Source organism: Pagrus pagrus (assembly GCF_965226575.1).
Source record: "Pagrus pagrus genome assembly, chromosome: 10".
NCBI classification, from domain to species: domain Eukaryota; kingdom Metazoa; phylum Chordata; class Actinopteri; order Spariformes; family Sparidae; genus Pagrus; species Pagrus pagrus.
Window position 1 is genome coordinate 6,654,559 of NC_140194.1, and position 21,360 is coordinate 6,675,918.

At 45.2% G+C, this 21,360-nt stretch overlaps 1 protein-coding gene across 1 annotated transcript in view; it reads right to left on the minus strand.

Annotated features, from left to right (window-relative positions):
- itpr2 (inositol 1,4,5-trisphosphate receptor, type 2) overlaps nt 1-21,360 on the minus strand; it is a 65,601-nt gene that overhangs the window by 12,946 nt on the left and 31,295 nt on the right. The window contains exons 38-51 of the mRNA XM_084365278.1: nt 11,987-12,107; nt 11,362-11,549; nt 11,081-11,261; nt 10,170-10,426; nt 9,879-10,079; nt 8,880-8,990; nt 8,388-8,483; nt 7,577-7,696; nt 4,879-5,001; nt 4,595-4,787; nt 4,262-4,387; nt 2,700-2,875; nt 2,428-2,592; nt 2,168-2,351 (exon numbers count right to left, since the gene is read on the minus strand). Coding sequence (XP_084221404.1) covers nt 2,168-2,351; nt 2,428-2,592; nt 2,700-2,875; nt 4,262-4,387; nt 4,595-4,787; nt 4,879-5,001; nt 7,577-7,696; nt 8,388-8,483; nt 8,880-8,990; nt 9,879-10,079; nt 10,170-10,426; nt 11,081-11,261; nt 11,362-11,549; nt 11,987-12,107 — 2,242 coding nt within the window. The remainder of the gene's footprint in view (nt 1-2,167; nt 2,352-2,427; nt 2,593-2,699; nt 2,876-4,261; nt 4,388-4,594; nt 4,788-4,878; nt 5,002-7,576; nt 7,697-8,387; nt 8,484-8,879; nt 8,991-9,878; nt 10,080-10,169; nt 10,427-11,080; nt 11,262-11,361; nt 11,550-11,986; nt 12,108-21,360) is intronic.

The following is a 21,360-nucleotide window of genomic DNA, read 5'->3' on the forward strand; positions in this document are numbered from 1 at the left end:
TCAGCTACAGTCAGACATTATGTAAACCCGGGCAGCAGCAGCTGCTGGGTGGGTGGTGAAGTGTTGCTGAAAAAACCTGAACTAATCATTTGCACATCGGCGAAGCCCTGAGCAGCAGAGGAGCCGTACTTGACTGTGATCAGCTTGGGCAGACAGGCAGAGGGAGACCTGTACACCTGGGTCAGAGTGTCGCTAAAAGGGCCTTCATCCCTCACAGGGTGGAGGACGGAGGGTCGGGCTGAGACAGGAGGAAGCAGAGGGAGAGTGGAGGGGACAGGGGGAGGCTAAGGCAGGGCGCAGGGGTCACAGCCCCGAGGCAGCAGCAGTGTGGACAGGGTGCTCCTCAGTCAGCGCTGTGCCTCGGCTCACCCCACAGAGGACGGATAGACAGGCGTGAGCCCAGCTGGTTACATAACCTACCACTGCTCTGCTGCGTCTGCCGCGCTCTATTCAGCAAAACACAGGATGGCGCGGCCACCAGGTTATGCAACAGGTGCACATGTGCTAGCAGGTTGTCTTCCTGACCATCGGAGCACTGTGGCGGTGCTCATTAGCACTCCCACGCACTACACAGTGTTTTCAAAATATGTGTCTGGGTACGTATTACAGTTAACTGTACATACTCTACAGTTCTTTATGTAGAGGCTGTATACATGCGGACAGAGCGAGAGCTTTTAGTGGGAAATTGTCATTCAAAAGGGTAAAAAAACTGAGAAAATACATTAAAATTCAATATTTGATCAACTTCTGGTAAAACCAAGTTGTGGAATAGATTCATTCTGAAACAAGGAATCCTTTTGATAATTGTCCTCACAGTTCAGAGTTTATTGTCTATAATGTTATAAGAGATGCACTTATCTTTTATTTTGAAACTCATTAACTTTTAGGATGTACAATATCCAGCTTATTGATAAGTTTAAAGCAGAACACACAGACGTCTGTGAGAGTGCAGGTTCAAGCAAGTTAAAGCAACTACATGGAAGTTTCAGTTTAATTTGTTGATTCTGGCAGCTCGTGTGGACAAAAAGTGAAGAAAGTAAACTTCATTTTAGCGTCACAACGATAGAACGGACTAAAGAGCAGCTTCATGTGAGACCCCTCAATCCATCCTCCACTCCGCCATGAAAAATAGCTGTAATTTGATGACTTATCCAACCCGGATTAGTCTGAATCCGACCCGGTGACAGGCATTAGGAGTAACTATAGAAACTGTAGAAAAACAGCCAATCTTCTTACTGATTGTCTCATTTGAGAGGCATCTGTATTAACTGAGACCGTTTCATAACCAGTTTAAAGGTCCTCGTGTTACAACCTTAACCCTGCAAAAAAAGCTTTTTTTTCTAAGTATTTCAAGGCAGGGGTGGGGATGAAAATCTTGAAGATTATGTCCGAAAATGGAAGATTCATGTCATTACAAATACACCATGTCTTAAAAGTAGGAACACAGATAAATATGTGTAGAAATCCAAATTTTTGATGCATCAGTGAGCACTAATAATCGTTATATAAAACAACATTGTAGCACTCTAAATCATAATTTAACTGAATAAAATCGTGAAGTGCTGAGAGACACACACCGCCTATTTCAAGAGCAGCAAATACAGTATGGGCCTGACAGGAAATGAGGAAGTAAAGGGGGATGACGTGCAACTAAGCTTCCTATCCAAACTCAAACCAAGAAAGCCATTACGTGACTGAATCTTGCTTTGGCACCAGACTGTGGTGACAGCTCTATTGAAGTCTATGGGCGGTGCCTGGAGAAACACACTCAAACGCAACGTATGACTCCAGAAAATGAAAGAACACACATAAGAAAGTAGGTTTATCAACACTTTGTTCGTCCCTTTCATTTGATTTTCTGCTCGCAGTGTAATTGCGGTCTCATCAGCGATATTCGGTCGGACCTGCCCCGTTTGGTCACGATATTATCTGCCCTGTCAATCATTTGGAAAAAGAAACCAACTCTCTGAAGCGTGTTCCTTCATTTTCTGGAGGCTTTTCTTCATCAGAAGTCATATGATGTACACATGTTGGGTTTTAGTGTGTTTTTGTTCCCTGTTCCTTGACTCAAACCAGCACACTGCAGTTTACGCAGGCAGCATCTTAGAGCGCTAGGACACCAGGACACCTCGTGAATAACAGACTTTTATCTATCTAAAGTTCTGACCTGGTGCAGGAAGGCGGTCCACCTCCATGCGGAAGTCGTCCTTTAGGAAGAGGAAGCCGATGATGGAGAAGAAGTAGACGAGAAAGATGGCCAGAACAGCCGTCAGAATGATCGAGCGGCCGTTCCTCGTCACGCTCTTTATCACGTTGAGCAGCGTCTCCTCTCGGATCACCAGGTCGAACAGCTGCGGAGGAGAGATGGACATCGGTGAGTCATCAGCCGCGGTGTGATGGAAGGGAAATGTGTGAGAGATTTCTTACCAAGAAGCTGTAGAAGAACTCGTGCACAAACAGGCCAAGGACGCAGATGATGGCGTAGCCCAGGTGGTAGATAAAGAGCATGTCCATTACGACTGCTTTGTAGCCGCGAGTGAACGTCCCCTGGTTGCCCACGAAACTTACGAGGAAGATTAACTTGTTGAAGAGCTGAAAGAGAAGACAATAAGGCTCAGGGATAAAAAAAAATAAAAAGAAGTTTTGATTTCTGTAGGGGCAAGAAGAGACAACGCTGGGTCAAATCTTCCATCACTTACATTGACAGTGCCCAGCAACAACAGAGCCGGACCGAGGCCCATGGTGTAGATGGCACGTAGAATGAGCGAGACGAGGAAGAACAGGATGCCCCAAGGCTTGGGTAAGACAGGAAGCAATGACGTGAACAACCCCAACGCCACCCACAGGGAGATATTCCAGAACGGGGACAAGGTGCCTGGACGGGAGAATAAAGCATCAATCAAGGCGCCACACATCAGAGCTGTAAAACGTTGTGGCATTTCCCTTATGAATTATTCACCTGAGCTAAGAGCTTAACTTAGCACAACACAGTCGGAGGCAACACTTTAAAATGTCAAACAGTGGACCGTCAACTTCTCCGGGTCGCACTGAAGTGAAGCCCACGATTCTTGAGGAAAAACTGCAGCGTTCTGATTATTTATTGATGAAAGAGGCTTTCAGGAAATACTTAAACACCTATCAGCATCATAAAAGAACCACACGCGGTATAGGTTCACTTTTCTGTGAGGTTCAAAAGCATTTGATCGCAGTGTGACACAACAATACAACATCCCACCTTTAAAAGATCTTTAAATCCCTGGTATGTGACTGATTCGGCTGTCAATGTGATGCATTCAACAACACCTGAAAGCAGCCTTGCAACATTGCAGGTAAACAAAGAGTTGTAAAGAGTCGTACAAACACTGACAGGTATTTTCAGTCAGACCTCAGGGTGGATCTGGGTGAAGCTATGCATGGATCAACAACCTCAACGTTACAATAAAGAATAAAAACCAAAGTTGTTCCACTTCAACAGGTGCAACTAGAGCGCGATGAAGCGCATTTTGAACAAACAAACACTGTCCTGAAGCTTAATCAGGCGGAGAAGTGAAAACACCTGTGTGGGTGCACTACGGGTGTGTATGTAATTATAACGAGGCGGCTTTATGTTTTCATCTGCGACTTCTTTACGTTTATTAGATCTTTCTTTAGCAGTTAGGGTTAGGGTAATGCCTTTACTATGGTAGGATCGAGGATTACAATCTTAGTGACCCCTTTCAAGCCAACCCCGGCCCATACCTGCCAACATGAGGCTGCGAAAGAAGGGAGATTATCAGGAGTATCGACAAACGGCCGACCCTCAACGCCTCCGCCCCGTATAACACCACAGATTCATAGAATAAAAACAAGAAGTCAGTAGTCGAGGATCTTTAATCATCGTCAGAGAGACTTCAAAAAGAAGAAGAGGAAGGATAAAATGGTGTCAGACTACAGTCTGCTGAGAGGAGGCAAGAGGACGAACAAGTGAGTCAAGAGGCAACTGTCAATAAAGGGGAAGCAAGTTTCCCTCTTTTTAGGACCTGTTTCATCGTTTTTAGGCGTAAACAGAGCAGAGCGGACCGTTTGAGTGACGAGACGCACATCAGGCGGGGTCATTTCTACACGGCTAACCACAAACTTCCTCGGGTTTATGTCAAGAATGTTATATAAACGCTAATAAACTGCATGAACAAACCTGATGTTTTGTCGCCAACCTTGAAAAAAGAACAAAAACTGATCATTTGTAAAAAAAATAATAATAATAATAATCTCAAATTCTTACCCTCATCTCCGTCGTCACCAAATGGGTAGAACACAGCCACGGCGATGTTGACCAGACAGGCCAGGTAGAAGGAGATGCTCCCCCACAGAGAGATGTGGCGCGAGAACCAGAACAGAGCCTTATTTTCTGCACAAACACAACAGGAAGTGTAAGTACGGGGACACAATCTCAGCACACAAACACGCAAATATCGCTGCAGGCCCCTCAATTTATTCTGGAATAACAATAACCAGACACTCTGGGTGATAATCATGATTTCCCATCCCGCTGCCTGCGTCTGCCACCACCATCATTATTTTTTGCAAGAGCCGGATTCAGATTTTAAAGACTTACTGCGGATCTTCTTCTGCCAGCGCATCTCATTGTAGAGGTTGTCAAACTGCTGGAAGAAGTCGTTAACCTTGCTGCCCTGGTCGTCTCGCTCGGTGGTGGTGAACACGCGCACCTTGGACTCCTCGGTGAGGTACTCGCAGATGTTGGGGACCGGAAACACGATCTGCTCCATGGTGCGATCGTGACGCACAATCTGGTAAACAGAGATCCAGTAAATCCTCATTGCAGATTTATAGTAATGTGTTTTCTTGAGGACAAATGGATGAAGTGGTGATGAGGCTTACCTCTATCTGAGCGGTGTGGTTGGCATAGTGATGAAGGGCGTCGTCCTTTTCATGGTCGGGGTCCAACCCTGACCCCGACCCCGGCCTCAAGCTCTGCTGCAGGATCTTACTGTGTCGAGCCAGCTAGGGTCCAGAAACAAAACTCGTTTGATTAACTTACATGTCACTTAAAGAGGGGACTCAGATTGGACTTCAAGGAAAGAAGATCTGTTTCAATTCAAAAGCCTCTCAATATTAATAACACTGGTAATATGATTCAACTGAAGGGGAAATATTCCTCTTATCCCGCCTTTGATTCCCACACTGAGCGACAACACACCCATCCTGCGTCAAACTGCTTTAAACAGGGACACATTAGACAACTTCATCAAACTAAAGACAAGAAAATGCAAGCTGACACGACAATAAGAAGACGGACCGGCAACAAAAAGCCAAATGATGGATACATTTAGAGATTGGAAGATATCCACAGCTTAAACCTGACTTGACAGCAAACAGTTACTTATTCACAGATCCGAACCGAATAAAAAAAAGACCTCTGGTAATCAGGCAGCTGTTCCACAGGTAAGGAGCACAGGAACTAAAAGTTGCTTCACCTTGCTTGGTTTTGATCCTGGGGACACTGAGTAAACCCAAACCACATGACAAGTAGATCGGAGATGTACTTAGGCCCGAGACAATTTAGTGCTTTATAGGTCAGTAATACAATTTAAAGTCTATCTTTTACAGACAGGAAACCAGTGCAGTAATTTAAGCACTGGTGTAATGTTCTTGACCTTCACAGTAGTGAGGACTAGATCTGTATTCATTTGGTGTTGTGCGTCTGTCTATCTGGCAAATCTAAGTCCAATATCGACTCTCTTTTGGCTCCATTTTGGTCTCTACCAACTCCTGAGGCAAATATCTGTCTCTTTTTCTGCTAAATGCTTCACTATGTTCAGCAGCTAGTCGCTAACTGTGTCTGTCTGCCGTTTGGTGCTGAGCAGACAGTGTTCGGTGGGTTTTTCTGCTACAATAACAAAAATGACACAACGACAGGGATCCAGTAGAGTTAGGTGTGTGCCAGATTGCAAAACGATGACCTGAAACTGAATATACAGCTCGGCAAAGCTTTGATTTTTAGCTACAATATTCAATCTTTTTGTATTGACAGCCTTGATCAAAGTGTGTCTTATCTTGTCAATATGTACCACAGTGGTGTAGGAGGAAATTAGGAAGGACAACAATAAGAACAGAGATGGTTCTTGTGTAACAGTGGATTATACCGCAACAGTCGTCTTCTCTTCCTTTTTTCTAATTCCCTTATTTCTACTAGTATGAGCAACACGTGGAGTTTTTCTACATCTCTTTCTATGAACCCCGTGGCTGCCAGTTAAAAAAAAACATGAACAGTGGTTCACTTCTGTATTTCTATGATACACTATTTATCATTCATGCTTATTTACTCACTCATTATCTATTTTTCTCATCTCTCACACCAAGTACACTGAATGTCAGCTGTCATGAGGAGAGGAGCACACAGCAGATAATATCTTTAATCAGATAGATGATGAGCTCACGTCTAAGTTAGTGTGTCATCAGTGGATGTGTGTGTGTTCAACTGTGAAAGAAAGTGACACCGCGCGCACACACACACACAAACACACCCACAGACACAGTCACAAAAAAAAAACGGTCCTCGTCATGATGAAACTAGTCTGTTGGTCGGACAAAAATACCCCGTTTGACACTTTGACAGTCTAAAGAGGCAGAAGTGAAAACCCGCTAGACTCGGTCTGACCTCTCTAACTGACATCAACTGTAGAGAAAGGCAGACACACACACACACACACACACACACACACACACACACACACACACACACACACACACACACACACACACTCAACACGACTGCTTCCTCAGTGGCCCGACACACCCATCTTTCTAGGTGCTGTATCGTAGGCAATTGGACGTGTTTCAGTTTCTTGAAGACGTTTCACCTCTCATCCAAGAGGCTTCTTCAGTTCTGACTAACTGGAGGGGAGTCGCAGGCTTTTAACTCTGTGTGGGAGCGTCCTTACAGAGTCGTTAAGGACACGTGTGAGCTCTGAGTTTCAGAGTCGTTAGGGCCACTTGCGGGTCGTTGAGGCCTTCATGTGGGTTGCTAAGGCTAGGCGAGCCCAGGTGTGAATGGTTGTTAAGCTGTCTGGAGAGGGAACTCGGTACAGCAGTGTAGGTGGGTGATAAGTAATGTCGTAGGCCACCTCCTCTGTTCGAAGACGGTCGTTCCAGTTTGACTTAGATGGATTTCATTACTATGACCTGGATGACAGAGAGCCTTCATCAACAACACACCCATCTCATTTCTTTTCTGCTCATACCCTGGACCAGGCGAGCCACACTTGTTTAGTAATACAGTGACAACCGCCGGCTTCGCTGAACACCTACGTCTGCTCGACCAGTGCCACATCCTGAAAGCTAATTTTAGAAAAAACTGGCAGAGCGGTCTGCTCGTAGAGGAGCAGTCCTCCATCATTTAACACGGAGGACACACTGAAACAAGGACATGGATGTGCACAAACACACAGACACACACACATATCAACCACTGCAGTGCACGGCACCTGACGTGGGCAGAAGGTCGGACAGACGGAGAGAGAGGAAATGCAGTAATTCCTCCGTCACAGACAAAAACAAACTCAGGCATTTTTATTACCTGGTGGGCCAGGATGTAAATGTTGTGTCCGACGTCTCGGGGCTTGATCTGGTCCCCAACGCTGTCCTCGTCCTCCTCACTCTCCAGACCCTGGGCGTAGGCTTCTTTCATTACATCCACCTATTGCACAAAAAAGCGATTTAAAGTTACCGCTACTCACACTGCACCACATGTGTGTGTGTGTGTGAGCGTGTATTAGGGCCGTACTGAACACTTCCAAACTATTTTAACGCTGACATTTAAATGCAGCGCAGGCTTTTGTTGCGTGTCATTAACATTTATATATTTGTGGAAACAGATTCAGGTGGCGGCTGCATAGGACTGCTCCCAAAAGTCGTAATTTATTGAAAAAAGTAATCGTTTCCGAATTTGCCGCATGTTTTTATCCAACATAAACACCTCTGCCTCAATCCATATTTTTTTTTTGCCGTTTAGCCTTTCAAAACAACATTTTACCTGCTGTCAATGCTTTCCCGCTTGCTGCACACAAAGGGACGCACGCACTTATATTCACAGGACAGTCTAGCAGCAATCTGACTGCACCATAGACAACATTTATATAACCACAATAACAAAAAAACTATTTCATCTTGAACACTATTATGCTAAATTACGCACATTTTGTGCAGAATAGCTCAGCGCTCCATTTAATCCGGTGAATCTCTTTATTCAAATGGAGGGTTTTGTTCGACGATTTTTTTGTTTATTGTTTTTTTTAGGAGTGAAAACCTCAATAGAAGCTTTGAATTTAAGAAACATACGGCACAGCCCTAGTGTGTGTGTTTGTGTATACATGCTGACACACACTTACCAGCTCGGTGGGTCTCATCTTGTAGAGGATCTTCTCTGCGTTCTCGCTGTCATGGCGGCTCTCCATGATGGCCAGCAGGAGCTTGGAGGCGTTGTTCTGCAACACAAGGCTCCGACGATAAGCTTTGACACTAACTCGATCGACCGAGACCTTCAGTACAGAACTGAGTAATTCAGGAATCAATGACTTGACAGCAGAATCACACCATCTGAATGTCATTAATGAGTCAGTCCGACCGCTGGATATAACGCACAGCCAACTAAGTGTTCTCCAAAGAAAAATGTGGCTCATGTATTCAATAAAATATAACATTTTTCATCTTACTGCTTTTATCAAAACATTGGAGGATTGGTAAAACTGCCTTCAGCTATCTCAGCAAAAGGCGATTATTCCTTTATAGCAAATTGTAAGTATTACTTTTGTAACGCTGTGTAAATGGCCGTGAGTCATAGCGGGTTTTCTCTCAGGGCTTTCAGAACACCTGCTGCTCACCTTGAGCTCCAGCACCAGGTCCAGTCGATGCTTCCCCAGCGGGTTGATGGAGTTGACAATCAGTGCAATAATAATGTCAATGCCATTTGACTCATGCTTGGCTATACACGTCTGGAGAAAAAAAAAAAGAGGGGAATGGTTTGAGTGACAGCACGTTAGACAACAATAAAAAAAAACAGCAGAGAAGTGTTTTCGTAAATATGTCGCTGAACCACAACTGAAGCATCAGAGCGAGCAAGAGGAGCTGGTTGTATTATTTGTGTCGGCTTTAATGACCTCTTTTTGCAATGAAATGCTCGGTAAGTGTTTAATGCTCCTGGGTTTGGTTTTCTAAGAACGAAAGTCACGACTGTAACACATTTCACAATATGTTAACTGTGACAGGCTGACAATCTCAAGCAAATCTGAAGTCTCTGCAAGTTGATTTTGCACAATAGTTAACAGGCTGAAACATTCAAAATGACCATGAAGTTACATTTTCTCTACATTGTATCTGCTTTAAGTCGAGGAAAAGTTACAGCACAAGCTATTTATCAATATATGACCAAAATCTCAGGGTGTCTAGACTCTCATCATCCTGTTAAAGGTGCAATATGTAAGTATTTTTCGATGTTATGTGTTGTTTTGATGTGTTGAAGTGTACTGAAGTTAGCATGCTAGCGAGCTAGCCTCATTTCTCCAGAGGTGGCTGGTGACTGATGCTCAACCTTCCTCTTGCTGCTCTCCAGACTAATGCCTGTCCTGTCCCCACCTCAACCTGCCATGTCTTTGTCTTCCCCAGAGTCAAAGTCCGGACCGCTAGCTGCACAGCTGACTGAGCTAATTAGCTAACGGCAGCTACAGTTAGCAGCAGTTAGCGGTTACTCTGGTAATATGCTGCCCAGTATTTGGTTCTTTGTAGCCAATTCTTACATACTGCACCTTTAACTCTACAACCTACTTAACTATTAACTGAACTAAACCTTTCGTCAACTCCTATCTAACCAATCCTCCCCCTACCTGGTTCTCATGGCAGGGGCCCTGGCAGTACTCTGTGATGGTTTCCAGGGTTTGTCGAACCAGGTCCACGTTACTCTCGTTTATATAAAGGCCCAGCAGCCCGAGGCCTCCGGTGGTGCTCCCACAGATACAGTCCAAGAACTGAAGAGTCTCACACACCAGATTGTAGTTTGTCTTGTTGTTCTGGTTGCGCAGAAAGTTCTGGATTCAGAGCAAAAAAAAAACAACGGTCAGTTTAACAGCAGTTGGACTTCAGGTTCTTACTCTCGACCACGAAAAGGGGGCCAGTACCTGCAGGTCGGAGTTGTGGTTCTCACAGAGCAGCTGGAGGTACCGTAGGATTGGTTTCATGATGGTGATGGCTGGGCTCATCATTTGAGTTTCCTCCAAAGCGTCATCCATTCCGATTATCTCGCTGTTGTGGCCGAGGCCTTCGAGGTCCGGATCCAGCTCCTTTCTGAAGGCACAGAAGGCCTTTGAGGTCACCGAGGAGGCCTCCTTCAGCTGCCCACGCATGTCTTCCCTCATATGAATCCCCGAGTCTTTCCCTGGAGCAGGCATACAGAGGTATACAAATGTTTCAACAATAACGTTCGGCAGAAGACGGGTGGAGGGAAACTAGTTGAAACATGTGAAAGGTTACTACGATCAATGTCAACCTGACATTCTGGACGTGTTTTAAAAGAAATTCAGAGACCCCCCCTGGACGAGTGGGGCAACTATTGAGTGGGGTTCTGCAGCATGAAAGTACCCGATCTTGATACAATGGCCTTTTGATAGGCTTGTGATGTGGGCCGTCACATGGCCTCTGACATGTGACTGCAGCAACAGTCTGCCCAGAGGTCGGCAGAGCAACAAAAATCATTCTTGATATTTATCCTCCACTATTGTTTCAGCTGGAGGCCGAGCTGAGCCGAACCTAACGACGTCACATAGCGGAGGAGCATTAAGGTAATCAAGTTTATATATGAGCCTATTTCATGGCTTTTCACTCAGCCCAGGTCTGTTTCTATGGAAATGCTCGGCTGTGCTCAGGACACGACCCCGTGAGTTAGTTCACTTTATATAAACCTTTCTTTCCTAGTTCCAGCTTTGTTTTTGACACAGAGGTTTTGCGAGACGTGTTTTTTTTGGAGAAGCCACAGTGTGTCGGTTGTGATTCGAGCACAGAGGCGTCTGAACGCATCGTGACTCAACGCTACCTTTCTTGATCCTGATGCTGCCGACGTCGCTGTCGTCATCCCTTTTTCTGCAGCTGAGCTCGAACATGTTGACGGACACGGTGGCTCGGATCTCCTGCTGGGCCAGACGCATGCGGTCGTAGAAAACCTTGAAGAACCTCTCGGACTTCTTCTGCTTGAACAGTTGGTTATAGAAGGAGTTCTGGGTGGAAGGCAGAGCGGTTATCAACATGAATCTCAGAGTATATTAGCTTCATCAAATAAAATGATCTGCCACATCTGAGCGTGTGTGTGCTGCCCACCTGTATCTGTGTGTTTCCTCCCTGCAGGAGGGCAATGCCCAGCAGGATGCTCTCCTCGAACACCCGGTCGTTCTTGGTGTTGACGATGAGGTCAATCACCAGCTCTGACGCCCCAACGTTGTCCAGGAGACACTGGATCTCCACAATGCTGCTGCCCGGCTTGTCAGAGTCCAGCATGGGAGAACCTCCTGCAGAGATTGAATATGAATACTGAACACGATTGTTCATTACATTTTTTAATCAAATCTAACTATGAGGCTGTTTACGCCTGGCATTAACATTCGTACTGGGTGATCCGATCACAAGTGGACTCCACGTTCGGAGGTGGTCTGGGCCGCATATAACCACATTATTTTAGCAGTGTGCATGCGAATGTGTCCTGTGTGAACTGACGAATTTAGAGCTGTTCACTTGTGATCCGATCACCCCAGACACAAGTTAAAGCCAGGTTACCAACAGCCTCTATTTTCCACAACAGTCTGGACAAAAATACTGTATATTCAGATTGTCAAACAGCATTTGTCCAAAGAAGCTGAGCGATGTCAGCTGATGTAAGCTGCTGTTGTTTCCTATACAGTGAGCAGTCATTGCAGTGTCTACTGGGTTTATTTGGGGTTCTCACTACCTCCAGATGACGGCTTGACAAAGCCGCCAGATGAGCTGTTTCCACTCCCAAGCTCTGACTTGGAGAGAAGCTTTTGATTTCCAAAGTAGCGTGTGAGCAGAATCTTTCTCAACTCGTTTCCCTGTGGAGACAGAAATCATAATGTTAAATCCACATCACAGTCTAAGAGAGTCCCAGCCTCAAACTAGGAAATTCATATTTTAACACGTTTTTTGAAAAAGGAGCATTTTGTGAGCCACAGACGTAAAAATGACATTTAAAAAAAGGGCACGCTAACAAGTGTCCTGTTCAGGAGTGTGGTATATTCACCGGAGGGAAGCCACCCGATCACACTAACAAGTGGGTTCAGCAGGTTTCATTTTACACCTGATAGAAATAATCAATGTCATCCCATGATGCATTTCTTTCTCGATGGAAGCGGTGGCTTTCAGGGCAACATCAGGAAAAAAATCGGACCGCCTCATTGCAGAGCAGGACAATAATAGTGTAGTCCAGTAAGGAGATGGCAACCAAGATAGAGAAAAGTGAGCTAACCTCAATCATCTTAGGTTTGTTAGAGCTTTGAGATGATCAAAATCTTTTACATTGATGTTTCTCTTTCTTTCAGTACATAAAGATATGTACTGGCATGTATATAGCTGGAGAGAGACGGGGCAGGAGAGTGGGGGGTGATGACATGCAGCAAAGGGCCTCGGGCTGGACTCAAACCCGGACTGAGCCTTTGAAACGTGGTGTGCAGTCTACCAGGGCGCCCCGATGTTTTTCTTTTATTCCATCTCGACTGAGTCCATTGCAGGAAAAGTTTGACATCCAACTTAAACTTTGTGAGCGGACAAAGAGCAGAGACGGACACAACAATTAAAAGAATACACTCGCAGACCGCCACACACCTCGAGGCTCTGTGGTGAGACCTGACAAAAGGAGGCTGCACGCAGTTATTCGTGCGAGGTGATGTTTTATGTATGTGCACGAAACAAAAGCGTTACACAACACCTGTTTTATCGAGCTGAACATTTATCTAAAGACTATATTTATTTTCTTTCTATCTCTCACAAATATCTGCGCGCGTCTCTTGTGACATTTGACGCAGACGAGCAGAAACGAGATTAAAGGATTCGCGGAGATAATCTCCCCGCGGTGGTTGTGTAATCGACGCGCGAGAGTGACTGACAGGTGGATGGCTCGCATTGTGCCCGACACCATTGTGCAACAGGAGGGGATGGGATGTGAAGAACGTATGGACGCTCGGGGTGGTCAACATCCGTTTCTATGTCAACCGAACAACTCAAAGTGCCCCTCGTGTTGATGACTCATCGCCACCGTCATTATTGATCAGCAGAGTGGAGGGACGGATGAAAAGATGGACAAACAGACCGACTGGATGGTGGAGCCAAAGGATGAATGGACTGTAAGCAAAACCACCTGTGGTTCCCTGGGAAACAAGCGGTGGACAAAATAACAGGAACGCCTGAAATTACTAGAGCTTTGCAATAAATCCGGTCGAGGTGTTGATCCACCTCCATGGTCATTGTTAAAGCTGCAGTTTGAGGTGTTGTTAGGGCTGAAACAATTTAGTCCACTCATCAATGAATGAATATTCATCGGCAACAATTTTAACAAATGACTAATTGTTCAATTATTTTGACGTTTATCAAGTAAAAATGCCAAACATCTTCTGACTTTCACTTTAAAAATGCAGCCTCTCTCTCTCTTTTATATCGTTATAAATAAAATATTTTCTGAATGTTGCTCGGACAAAACAAGGAATCTGAAGCTGTCAGAAGATTCACTGATGAAAGGTTTTTTAACACGTGTTTTTGAACATTAATATAGCAGTAAAAAAAACTAATTGCTGTGTAACGACAGAGAGACTTGTAGGTTGAAAGAGAGACAGTATTGGTTAGAGTGAAGGTATTTCTACAAAGTTATTTTGCACAGGTAGGCAAAATGTCATAAATATGGAACTGCTGTATAAAAGGCTTTGAGCTGCCAACAACAAGCTTCCAGGACATCGTAACAGAAGCAGTTCTGCACATTAATGTAAAATGAGACATTGCGTTTACTGCTGTAAGGGCCTTGCGCAAGTACATAGACGATGCAGCTCTGACTACTCCAAAATGGGACTAGTGGAGCGATGTGAACGAGCTGATGAAATACACCTGAGGCTTCATGCTGGATTCGTACGTGGGGCAATTGTGGCCTCAGAAGACCGAGCGAGACATCCAGTTATCAGAAAGTCAGTGGTTTGATCTCTGACCCAGTAAAATGATGCTCAACATATGTTATTGGATGCACAAAAGAGACATTTTTCATCCTCTACAGTGCTGCAAATCCTAGTCAAATATGATCTAAATCAGAACGTTTAATCAGCGCCTTTAGTCGGTGACCATAGGTTTGGTTTTGTCCCGATAAACGTCTTTTCAACATGAAAATGCTCTGGGTAGGTTACCAATGTACAGTTGGGATTAACAGCATGTAAAGCCAGAATATTTCCATGTCTAATTCGCTGAATAAAGAGTTTATCTCAACCAAACCAGAGCTGCTGATCATCGGAACAGTGGAAAGACTAACCAAGACGGTTTTGTTTCGTTTTATGAGTTTTACGATGACCTGCGGGGTGAAATGTCAGTGAGATCTGGCGGCTTTGAGGGGACAATGTAACGACCGTTTCTTGATATGGAGCTGTTGCCTATGCACCCGTTTGCTTTGGTCTGAGATGCCGGTGCTCTACTGCGACATCTAGTGGCAGTGAATGTTGCATGTAAACACAAGAAATTAGTGGTCAGATTTATGACGATCAATAATGACAATTCCTCTCAGTTGAAGCAGCCTCCTCGTGTCTGTGGTGCGTTTTAAATCCTTTTCCTTTTGCGGTGTTTGCGACTGGCACATGAGCGTACATCTTCCCTCTCCGTCCATCTGCAAGTTCCCTTATTGGTGATAGTCACACCTCTGTTTAAGCTGATGCATGCTGCTAATTGGTATTCAGCTCAATATGATTCATTTGTGCAGCTGCCTTTGCGATCGACGTCGACAGCAGTCGCTGCCTACAGTACATTTCTGGTGCATTGCAAGCACGCGAAACTATAATGCCGCAAAAGGACTAAAGTCACTGTCGACAGTAGATCGTCAACAACACTCCAGACTGCTCCCTGAGAGAAAAAATAAGACCAGATCAATGCTTTGACACTGAGAGATCTGACAAATGATGCACCGCCGTACCCTCGCCACAAAGGCTGCCCAGGTACAGTCCAGCTGAAGAGCCTCAGACGTAAGTGCACCGGCGAGTGAAGATATGGAGGAGCACGTGTAGCTGATGCTCCCTGTGTCAGTAAACACTCCATCTCATCTGCAGTCAGCAGAGACACTTGTCTGCCTGCACTGTCTGGCTGACTGTCTCACAAACACACACACACACACACACACACACACACACACATACACTTCTTGAACTGAGGGTGAGCATCTATTGAGCTAGCCTCTCTCGTTTTCCACACCGCAACGCACAGACATCAGTGCAACTACACTCTATAAGGCGTCTCGACGCGCGCACTCTGACTGATCGAATCATGTTTGACTCAACGTTTTCCCTTTTTCTGACACAGGACGTGTTGGTGTTGCACTACTCTCAAACGCCAGTGAAAGAAGCGCTCAGGCGGGGGAAGTTGAAAAGGGGGTGACAGGTTTGTGCTCCTGTTCGCCTCCCTTCTGGGCGATGCAGTCTGCTGGCTAGGTCTGCAGAGAGAGAGTAGAGGAGAGGAGAGGGGAGGAGAGGAGAGGGGAGGAGAGGGGAGGCAGGATGGCGGTAGAGGAGAGTCAGCCCAGCCTGACTCATCTGCTTGCTGCTGCATTGACGAGAAAAAACTCCAGTCAGGTGATGTAAGAGCCACGAGAAAAGAAAGAGAGATAGAAATAGAGGCTGAAGAACTGACAGAAGTGAGGGAGGGAGGGAGGGAGAGGGGGAGGGAGGGAGGGTTGAGGGGGGTGAGGGAGGATAGGAACAAACACAACCTAGCGAGAAGCAGACAGTCGTGGCGTTTTAAAATGTGCACCGGCACGCCACACTGCGGCTCTGGTGTCCAAGCCGGGGATGAGCTGCTGATCCCCACCTCCAGCAACCTCGCACCCCCTTTTCCTTTCTCCCCCCTCCCTCCCTCCTCCCTCCCTCCCTCCCTCCTCCAGCCCGCTCGCAGCTCTGCTGTCGACAGTTCTCCTCAACCCCGGAGAGACGCGTGGAGAGAAAAAAGACTCAAACACCAGCCTGAACTATGCTTCTTTAGGTGGTCTGAAAACTCACGCAGGCAGCGGAGGGCAGCGCCAGCTGCGAACCAGACAGACAGTGCCGGGAACAGGCGGGGGGACGCTTGAGCTGCTCAGGTCAGACAAGGTCGATTATAGAGGAGACTCAGGCCACAGAGGAGGAGGATGCTGCCCAAACAAGGTTCAGATCGGGAGAGCTAATAGTTTTCTTTTCTGTGTTACTTGTTACTTTCTCACACAACAGAAAGCTGAGAGGAGTCAGTGCGTGTGTGTGTGTGTGTGTGTGTGTGTGTGTGTGTGTGTTGTAAACAGTGGGGAACACTGATCAAGAACACCGTGACACAGTACAAGTCGAGCTTCCCCTTGCGAGGGCTGAGCAACATCCAACAACTTTACCATCAGGAAGCAACAATTAGGTCCCAGCAGAAGCTGCAGTCAACACACTTTGTTCAGCGAGGGGGGGTGTCAGACTGAAACTCTACCTCGTACTGTTGTTGTCGTTTTCCAGATCGTACTGAAACTCAATCTGACCACGCACAGTATGGAACGACGTGTAGCATGTTATCTAATAAAGACATCAGTTGTCTCTAAGGAGTCGGCTCAGAACTGGGGGGAAAATGAAAAGCTGGGATCCTTCCGTAATGTGATACATATCCATATCAGTGTGTTGTGCAAGGCTTTCTCACCGAGGGGTTGTTTATGAATAGGACCAAATCAGGAAATCAGGATGCATACAGTCGCATAATCCTGCTGTTTTAGTGCAGACACTTTATTTTTCATGATTATTAAGGAGAGTGGAGGTGTGGGAGGACACGGGCAGGTCGGCGGCTGATATTGAGGACAGCGAGGTCGCGTCATCCTTGTTTCATCAGGGAGTGTTTTTTGTAGCATTAGAAGAGATTTTTCACTCAGAAACATGCACATTTTACTGTATTTTTAACCCACTTTTCTTAATCACGGCACAATTATTTGAAATGCTGTCAAAATTGCTATCCTGCTGTGGAATATCCAAATTGCAGAAGCAGGAAAATGTTCGACAGACTGCATCTTAATGTTTGTTTGGTACAGACTCCAACAAATGTCACATCATCAGGGTTTTAATACTTTTAAGAGTTCTGATGCAAAACTAATCATTCCTGCTATCAGTGAATCATCCCACAAATGCAATATCTGTCAAAGCAATAACAATCTGGTTTGTTTTAACCTACCTTGCAGCCCTAACTGACTGAATTCTGTATTTATCTACCAGAATAATGCTGGCTAGCTAATGCTAATGCCAGCTAAAACACAGCAGATCAGCACAGCTGGCATCTATTGTAATAATCTTAGCGACAAACAGAAGATTCACAGACGTTTAAGAAGAAATCAGTGTTAGCCTGTAGTCGTGTTTACTTGCTAGATCAATTTCTATGTCATGAGAATTTCTAAATTTCCTAGAAATAAGTAATCTGGAACTAATTAAAAGGAAATAGAGAAAGATTTCTAGGGCAGAGTTAATCGTATATAAGCTGCCAAGAATTCCCCTTGAATCAAATTTGCAGACAACACGTGTGAATGTATGGTTGTGGCTTTGACTCGTGACCTCATGAGTCATGACCGGGTAAACACACAGGAGCTGCACTTACAGAGTTAGTGTGAATTATTGTTAATGCACTTTAATGCTACCGTGCGAGGGTATGTTAGGTGATGCTATTCAAATATGAAACATTTCCTGAACCACGACAACAGTACATCAGTACACAACACAGGCTCAACAGTCTATCACAGCACACGCAGCTGAAAAACACACTCGTGCATGGAGAGACACGCATCATGTGCCGTCATTTACAATGTTTTCAAGCTTGCAGTTCCACAACACATGAAATGCTTTTACCCAACAAACAAGCGGATCGGCACAACAAATTAAGCACACATGTGAGAGCAATTGGTGGGACTGGTTCGGGGAAAGACCGATGAGACCAGCAGCAGCAGAGTAAACAACATCCAGGAAGAGGCCAACTGTCAGCTGCCCGGTTCACTGTGGAAGTGTTACATGTGATTCACTAACGTCGTTAAGCGCCGATCGAGATTGTTGACTATATTGCCGAAGATCAGATGGCGAGGCTTGTTTACTTCCTCCGTCTCACTGGTACCAGAGCACGTATACAAGGTAGACAAAAAAAGAGAAACACCTCCTGATAAAAAAAGACTAATAATGTCTTTGGACCAGACTGAAATATCTCTACAACTTTTAAATGTTGGTACAGACACTCATCTCCCCCAAAAAGAGGCATCGTACGATGGCCTCTTAACTTTCCTATCAAACGCCATCATCAGGTCTAAATCCTAGTCTGAAAATACCTGTAAAAACTAATGACCTTCCCATCAGCCTCAGCAGAAATTGGATTCGCTGCCGTTTAGCAAAGATAGCATTGTGATTCTGGGCATGTGAGCATGCTGACGCCATCCTCACAGAGCTGCTAGTGTGGCTGCAGACTCTTGTTCATTTGAGGTGTTGAATCATCTCAACAGTCATTCCTGAGTCTGCAGTGTGTGTGGAGTGTTTTTCCCATCAGTGTAGGTGAGCGTCTACTCTTGACCACTGACACGACTTGAGACTTTTTCCTTTGCTATTACATCATTTTCCAGCGTCTGCGAACGACGCAGCCGCAATTTAATCTTGATTAAAAAAGCCGACGTTACCCAGCCCTTGAATCAAATTGAAGACAGAGTCACGGCCCTAATGAGCTGTGATCACTATCATTTTTGATAGCTGTTACCATTGCCAAATTATGTAATGAGGCAAAGAGGAAAAGTCTTAATCTAATATTGAAATGGAAAGAGGAACAAAGGTCACAAGTAGACGCAAATAAACACTGACTGAGACACATTTAACTGGACAAAGCACACTCTCAGAAATGACCACAAAGGACAGTGTCAACCAAGAGCGAAAATTAGGTTTACTAAACTCTACTCTCTCATGTGCATTAGCGAAATTAAAAGCAGGAAGCAATCAGTCCAAACACAAGCTGCAATTCACAAGATTCATCCTGTCGCCTGTCATGTGCTCCCCTGAGCACAAGAGACCTAACTCACATGTGGTCAGATTCGATAACGTGCTATGAAGTGTGTCGAAACACTGTTCACAATGACAATTAATCTCATTCATAGCGGCCCTCAGATGCATGAAGTCGAGGCGTTGCGCATTTTTAACGAGCGGTTTCTCCAGGACGCCCGTTTCCTCTGCGGCTTGGGGGCTGGAAGAGTTCGGCAGTCAGTCACCGTGCTCCTGCTCTGAAGGCATTTCTGCACAGGGTACACAGACTTCCTGTGCCCAGTCGCAGCCAGACCAGACAGACAAACAACATGTGCTAATCCCTCATCGCCATGGAAACCAAAGCATAATACTCCAGTAACAGACACCTGACTGATGGATCAAGGGAAGCGAGGGCTGCGAGGAAGGAAGGGACGACCTCGGCGACTCAAAAACACACAAACTTTTGTCGTGTTTTTTAGCTTATAGACACAGATATAGGTTTGAAATGTCCTAACTCCAACTTTCTGGTTTGACTCAGCATGCTGATGTCAGCCTGAATCCAGCCAAAGGTCAAACTATCCGAGAGCTAACCCAGCTCTGTGCCTGACCCGCTCCCTCTGGATGAACCTAAGCCATGTTCCACTACTCCCAGGAGAAGACAAACAAACAGGGAAAACCCAGCAGGATGAGCTCACACAGGGACGGCCAGCATGGCACTGCACGCCTGTAAGTGGGTGTGCGTGCGTGCGTGTGTGTGTGTGTGTCTGTCTGAGCGAAGCTTTCCGTCTACATGCGTCTGTGTGATGCGCTTAGCATTGAGAGGGTGGTAATCTGTAAATCTGCTTTGCCTTGGGCAGGTGGTGTGAAAGTTGGCAGGCAAGAAAGAAAAGAGAGGGAAGGGGGGGGAAGACGGACAGACGGACAGGGAGACGGCGTGTGAATGACAGGGATGAGTGTGACAGAGAGGGAGGAACGAGAGTGTGAGAGTGGTTTATGTTACATAACTGGCTTTTTTCAATCCCCGGTAAACAAGACGACACGCTTACGTGTGCACACGAGAGCACGTTACACACACATGCATGCGTGTGCTTGCAGAAGATCGTTTAAAGTTAATAAAAAGGAAGGTTTGGTTATATTCTATAGTTTTTTATCGTCAACCGATCCCATGAATAGAAGGAGATTAAAGCTGAAAGTGAAATGATCATCATTAAAAGTGAAGTCTGTGTATTCAAAGCACGATTTAACTTATTCCTCTGTGCCATAAACTTTTATGTTAATAACCGGCAGACGCATGAAAACTGTAGTTTATTTTTAGTCAATGCATAACAAGTTAATGTCGGCAGTTTGTTTCATTTCAGACTTTATTCAGAGGTGGACAGGAGAGCATCGTAGCCAACAGGCCACGGCGACGCTCCACCCCGGTGCCATTTCAACGCACGCGGCGATTAACTGCCTTGAATCCGACGACATACGACATCCTGGTGCTTTACATGCTAGTCGCACATCAAATGTTTATTAATCCAGAGATGAGAATAGTCCACAAGTGCATAATTCATTCCTGCTCGAGTAGCGTTAAAAAAAAAAAAACTACATTGCCCAGATGATGATAAAGATGAAATTATATATTGTGAAGTTTTTAAAGTTTCACGTCTTCAGTAGCAACACATGTGCTTGGAGTTGAGTATCACAGACACGGTTGGGGAAGACGGATTGATGCATTATTGGCTTTTTCATGGAATTTGAAAATCAGACAAGTGAAGTAAAACGCCGGCCTTATCTTTTAATCTTTTAAGTGACATGGGATGAGATCAGCGTTGTATCGTGATAGTGTTGTCCTCAGCAAAGCGATATAACTCTGTGTTCTACAGTACTTGTTCTTATATTTGCCTTCACCCACTTATATCCACATTACAATGATTATTTAATATTTTTCACATTATCAATATCAACGTATTTGCTCTAAAAATTGGGATATTTGATTTTGTCACCCAGCCATTATGAGACAAATAAAATATTGAGAGACAATATCACCAAATATTGACACATTATTTTAAGGCACCATATCTCAACCCTGGTATTTCATTCTATTTTCTCCCAT